At 47.7% G+C, this 6,578-nt stretch overlaps 1 protein-coding gene across 1 annotated transcript in view; it reads left to right on the forward strand.

Moving 5' to 3' along the window:
- The window catches only part of ARID3C (AT-rich interaction domain 3C), a gene marked incomplete at its 5' end in the record, with an annotated part of 90,750 nt that extends 84,712 nt beyond the window's left edge, over positions 1–6,038 (forward strand). The window contains 3 exons of the mRNA XM_081316345.1: positions 2,285–2,554; positions 4,356–4,445; positions 5,870–6,038. Coding sequence (XP_081172471.1) covers positions 2,285–2,554; positions 4,356–4,445; positions 5,870–6,006 — 497 coding nt within the window. The 3' untranslated portion in view covers positions 6,007–6,038. The remainder of the gene's footprint in view (positions 1–2,284; positions 2,555–4,355; positions 4,446–5,869) is intronic.
- Between the last annotated feature and the right edge of the window lie 540 nt (positions 6,039–6,578).

Below are 6,578 nucleotides of genomic sequence, written 5' to 3' on the forward strand. Positions count from 1 at the left end.
ACCTCTGTGCTTGGTGGTGTTGTGATTCAGGGTCAGCCTGTGGGTTCGGCAGTTGGGTTGGATGACTCAGAGGAGGAGGGGGGTGTTGAAGACCTTGCTGAGGGGGTTGAAGATCTTGCTGATGATAGCCCTCAGCCAGGCCCCTCCCACCTGGTCACGACGGAGACCCAGCTGTGTGAGCCTGACAGCGTGGATGAAGATGACCCACAGCTGGCCCTATTTAAGGGACTCCCGACGCAGGAGGCAGTCAATTAGGAGTAAACAGAGGAAGGCAATGGGGCTTCTCGGAAGGAGGCAGAGAGAAGCCACACCCTGAACTCTATATAAGGGGAATGTCTGGGAGGGCTGGTTTGCTGAAGTTTCTTAAAGCTTGCTTAAGAAACTTTCTTAAAGTTAAGAAACTTTCTTAAAGTTAAACTTTCTTAAAGTTAAGAAACTTTCTTAAAGTTTGCTGAAGTTTCTTAAAGCTCTTGTTTCTTGGTTCGTGTCTTGTTTGTTTTTGTAGCTATAAATTTGGCAGGCGTAGTTCCAGCCTCTTGCCGTTTGTAAAGGGGTTGACCCTGCCTTTTCTGCAGGGCCGGTAGCAGGCTGGTACAGAACAGGTGGCTGGAAGGTGGGCTATGGGAACTGTAGTTTGACACCTCTGGGAAGGGCCCATTTCTCAGCACAGCAGAATAACCGATAGAGGAGAATAATTGTAGCTCAGGGTGACCTCTGGTGCTCTCTGAGCTTGGCGGTTTTCTTGCAGACGTTTCATGACCCAACTAGGGAACGTCATCAGTGCTAGAAGGGAGGGGGTGTGTTTTGCTCTCTGTTCTTGGTTGGTTACTAACTCAGTAAATAACAGCTAATCATGGAACCACTAAGTGCACTTCCACCGACATTGGTGGGCAAGCCACTAGTACATAAACAGAGAGATAGATGAATAGGTGGATGATTGATTGATAAATAACAAAATAAAAGAGTTGGAAGGGAGCTTGGAGGTCTTCTAGTCTAACCTCTCATTACTTATACCAAGTGATGATAGATAGATATAGAGATACAGATAGATCAATAGATATAGAAGGAAAGGTAGATCGATATAAATAGAGCCATAGATGATTGATATAAGATAGACAATACTGTAGATAGTTATAGACAGATGGATAATTGAGAGAAAGATAGAAGATGATAGATGACAGAGTAGATGTATAGGATGGATGGATGGATGGATATATAGATATGACAGATAATGATAAATAGTTGATGGATGGATATAGAGAGAGATTAGATAGAGATAAATGATAGATGATATTGGTAGGTAGGTAGGTAGGTATGTAGGTAGATAGATAGATACACAGACAGACTGACAGAGAGGTAGGTAGATAGATAGATAGATAGATAGATAGATAGATAGATAGATAGATAGATAGATAGATAGATAGATAGATAGATAGATAGATAGATAGATACACAGACAGACAGACTGACAGACAGGTAGGTAGGTAGGTAGGTAGATGATAGATAGATAGATAGATAGATAGATAGATAGATAGATAGATAGATAGATAGATAGATAGACAGACAGACAGACTGACTGACTGACTGACAAGTAGGTAGGTAGGTGATAGATAGATAGATAGATAGATAGATAGATAGATAGATAGATAGATAGATAGATAGATACACAGACAGACAGACTGACAGACAGACAGGTAGGTAGGTAGATGATAGATAGATAAAAAGGTAAAGGTTCCCCCGCACACACGTGCTAGTCGTTTCCGACTCTAGGGGCCGGTGCTCATCTCCGTTTCAAAGCCGAAGAGCCAGCGCTTGTCCGAGGACGTTTCCGTGGTCATGTGGCCGGCATGACTAGACACCAAAGGCGCATGGAACGGTTACCTTCCCACCGGAGTGGTCCCTATTTTTCTACTTGCATTTTTACGTGCTTTCAAACTGCTAGGTTGGCAGAAGCTGGGATGAGTAACAGGCGCTCACTCTGTTAAGCGGCACTTGGGATTCGACCCGCCAAACTGCCGACCTTCTGATCGACAAGCTCAGCGTCCTAACCCACTGAGCCACTGCGTCCCCTGATAGATAGATAGATAGATACATAGATAGATACACAGACAGACAGACTGACAGACAGGTAGGTAGGTAGATGATAGATAGATAGATAGATAGATAGATAGATAGATAGATAGGATAGAAAGATAGCTACGACAGCCATTACATTCTTAGAAAAGTCCCTGCACCTTTGTTGTCCTCTGTTGACTCCTCTTCCTCCTCCTCCTCCTCCGCACAGAAGAGAGCCTCCTGTCATCCGGGGTGCCCAGCCGCATCGCTATACCTGTCAGCCTAGCCGGGCATCACTTGGTGGCAGCACAAGCGGCTGCATCTCAGGCAGCCGCCCTGGAGCAGTTGCGGGAGAAGCTGGAGACCAGCGAGCCCCCAGAGAAGAAGATGGCACTGGTGGCTGAAGAGCAACAGCGCCTGGTCCAGCAAGCTCTTCAGCAGAACCTCTTGGCCATGGCCTCCCAGTTCCCAGTCAACATCAAGGTCAACAGCCGTGGAGGTGGGTTCCTCGTCCATTACTTTCAGGGATGGAGAACATCTCCATTGAGTTCTGCACTGGCCCAAGGGCATCTGGGAAGTGTAGTTGGGTGGGGGAGGCTGTGGGATCTATTCCTGCCAGGCCGATTTCCATTCCCCTTTTGTTTGCGCTCTCTGTGGGAATAATTTATGTGCATCTCTGTAATGCAGGGATTGTTGGAGAACAACCATCCCAGTTGGGCAGAAGGTTCAAGCAGGGAATTAGCCTAGGTTTGCTACATAAACACAAGAGGGCAAGACCATCTGATACCATAAATACAAGAGGTCGAGATCTGAATATTTTTCAGCCTTATCTGGTCTTTCCCAGGCGCAAGCTGCCAATCTGGGAAGATTTCTGTGTTATAGGCAGAAAACAATAAAGTAGCTGATTTGAACTCTTAAGCAGGTCACAGCATAACCTGACTTGATTTTATTCCATCATTGTTGTTAAGCTAATTGCTGTTAAGCGAACCACAGGGTCTTTAAGTTAATCGACTCTCCTGTATGGGCGTGGGAATTTTTTTGGCAGAAACCAGCAAAAAAAAAATCTTGCAAATCACGGTCACGTGACCATGAGATGCTGCAACCAGTTGTAAAAACGAGCTGGTTTCCCAGTGCCCAAAATGCAGTCATGTGATCACAGGGTGTATGCAACCACAGTTGTAACTTCGGGGACAGGTGGTAAGTAATGTTTGGGGGTTGGGGGTCTGTTGTAACTTTGAATGGTCATTAAAGAATGGTCATTAAACAAAGACTACTTGCAGGAGACCAGCCTCTACTATTTTGGGCAATGGACTTCAGAGCAATTACTCCTATCTGAGTCAACCTGCACCTTGGTCCTCGAGGGCTCCCCTGGCAAAGGACGAGCTTTGCTTACCACAAAATGTTTGGGCTTTGGATTCAGCCAGGACAGGAGCGTATAGCTGCCAGTGGGTGCTGCATGCATTTGTGGAACATGACAACTTGCCACAACCAACTTGCCGTAGCCAACTCACCACTGCCAGTTTGCCTTGGCCAACTCACCGTGGCAAAATTCAACAGTTTTACTTCATAATTCAAAATAATTTTAAAAATAATTTTAAATTTTTGTCATTCACATTTCATTTTGTCCCCCCTTTGGCATCCTTTCTTTAATTATTCCATTTCATCATTTCTTTGATATTAAGTAACTTTTGTCCTGAGGTGAATTGGCTGTGGCAAATTGTCCCGTGGCAAGTTAACTGTGATGAGTTGGCTGTGGTGAGGGCTGTGGTGAATTGGCTGTGGTGAGTTGGCTGTGGCAAATTGTCCCATGGCAATTTGTCTGGTGAGTTGGCTGTGGTGAATTGGCTGTGGTGAATTGTCCCATGGCAAGTTGACTGTGGTGAGTTGGCTGTGGTGAGTTGGTTGTGGTGAATTGTCCCATGGGGAATTGGCTGTGGTGAAGTGGCTGTGCTGAGGGCTGTGCTGAGTTGGCTGTGCTGAGGTGGCTGTGGTGGCTGTGGTGAATTGGCTGTGGCAAATTGTCCCATGGGGAGTTGACTGTGGTGAATTGGCTGTGGTGAAGTGGCTGTGCTGAGGGCTGTGCTGAGTTGGCTGTGCTGAGTTGGCTGTGGTGAATTGGCTGTGGCAAATTGTCCCATGGCGAGTTGAGTGTGGTGAATTGGCTGTGGTGAGTTGGCTATGGAGAGTTGGCTGTGGGGAATTGTCCCGCGGCAAGTTGGCTGTGGTGAGCCGTCCTAGACCGCTCACATTCTTCCTCTGTTGCTCTGCCTTCCTCACTCCCTTTCGCTGTTTTCTTCCAGATGACAGGCAGGAGACTGCATTGAATCTGTCCACCAACAGCATTAGCAGCATCAACATGTCAATAGAAATAAATGGAGTTGTCTACACAGGTAAAGAGCTCATCACCACCACCTTTGTGTGAGCACAGGCTGCAAATTCAGAGGTTGCAAAACAGCAGCAGCTGCCGAAATTTGCCTCCAGCCTGGGGTTTTTCTGATCATCGGTGCAGGATACTGGGATAGGTAGTACCTGAGGAATTGCCAGCTTTGGAAGAGGAGGCTCTAAGAAAGAGAATTGGGGGGTGAGGGTGGGATCGCTTTTGGGGCAAGCAGATTCTGGGATCAACCCATTTTCTAGCATAGCACAAACCAGGGTTTCCCAGCCTCTGGAAGTTTAAGATGTGTGGTTGGCTAGGGAACTCTGGGAGTTGAAGTCCAAGACATCTTGAAGATTGCCAGAATTGCTAGCTGGGAATCTTGGGTTGCCTCCATGGCCATTGCTTTAGTTTGGGGGCCATATATTGTGTGAAAAGGGGTACATTCCATAACCAGGCTAATCAAGGCAGGATAAATAAAAGCCAGTTTTAGTGTAGCACGTAAGGCCCTTAGGTTAAGCTCTTTAGCTTAGAAACCAGGCGACTGACCTTGGCTAGCCACTGTCTCTTTATCCCAGGATGGAGGCAAACCGCTTCTGAAAAACCTTGGCAAGAAAGCTACAGGGACTTGTCCCAGCCAGTATTTGAGAATGAAATGGAACCAATAAAAGGAGAATATTTGTAGCTCAGGGCTGAAATAGAGACTCCTTGGTGCTGTCTGAGCTGGGTTGTTTTCTTGCAGACATTTCATTACCCAACTAGGTAACATCATCAGTACTAGAAGGGAGGGAGGTTTATGGAGAGGACGAGGAGGAGGAGGGGGAGGAGGAGGAGGAGGAGGGGATCGTGAGGTCCTTGGTGCTCTCAGAGCTTGGGGATTTTCTTTCAGACATTTCATTACCCAACTAGGTAACATCATTAGTGCTAGAAAGGAGTGGGGTTTGCAGAGTGGAGGAGAAGGAAAGGAGGAAGAGGAGGAGGAGGAGGAGGAGGAGGAGGAGGAGGAGGAGGAGGAACTGTAGGGTCCTTGGTGCTCTCTGAGCCTGGTTGTTTCCTTGCAGATATTTCATGACCTAACTAGGTAACATCATCAGTGCTAGAAGGGAGGGGGAATTGCTATCTGTTTATATACAAGTGGTCTGGCTAGAAAAAAAAAACATTTGTAGCTCAAGGTTGAAATGAATTGACCCCTCAGCTTAATGGAAGAAAATAAAAAGGCAGCATAGCCAACCTCAGGAACAGACTATACAATTTAAAATCCCCAAATGTTGACTTATGACCTATAGCTCTGCGGTAGGTCAGTGGCAAGTTAGGGGCGGCTCCCACTAGGCCGCTGGAATTCACGGGTGGGCTTCCTGAGACCGGACTTTAGGATTTGGGCAGATGTGAGCAGCAGTTGTTGCAACTTGCACGGACTTAGCACCTCTCTCGCTCCGACAGGTGTGCTGTTTGCCAGACGATCGGGCCTCCTGGGCACTGCGGGAGGTGCCCACAGCCACTCCAGCACAGGGATGCCACCGAGCCAGCTGCTCTCTGCCACATCTCGGGGACGTGCTCCGGCCAGCACCTCACCCTGAGAGGAGAAGCCCTGCAGCCTGCCCTCCATCCCTTGGACAGCAGCCTCCACTCTCCCATCCTGCGTGGAGACCTTGTGGGGGCATCTGCGTTCTTGGTTCAGGGTGGCAAGGGATGAGGCCCCGAGCTATGGAGGGGCTTGGAAAGGAACTTCAGGGCAGGGAGAATGGCAGGTTGGAGAGACATTGTGGCCCTGAGGAGGACATAGGGTTGAGACGAAGGGGGGGGGGGGTAGAGAGGAAGCTGATCAATCTGTGGAGCGACTTGCCTCTAGAAGTCGTGGATGGTCCATCCCTGGAGGTTTTCAAGAAGAGATTAGACAACCATTTGTCTGACATGGTATAGAGTCTCCTGCTCAAGTAGTGGGTTGGACTAGAAGACCTCCAAGGTCCCTTCCAACTCTGGATTTGTATTAATCAGTGGAATGGCTTGCCTCCAGAAGTTGTGGCTGCTCCGTCACTGGAGGTTTTCAAGAAAAGATTGGGCAACTCTGTGGTTTTGTTATTGTGGAGCCATGGTGGAGCTAGTGAACCATGGTTATGGCTTCTCCTGCATTGATGTCCTTGGCTGAGGT

This window comes from Vipera berus (assembly GCF_964194415.1).
Source record: "Vipera berus genome assembly, chromosome: 2".
NCBI classification, from domain to species: Eukaryota; Metazoa; Chordata; class Lepidosauria; order Squamata; family Viperidae; genus Vipera; species Vipera berus.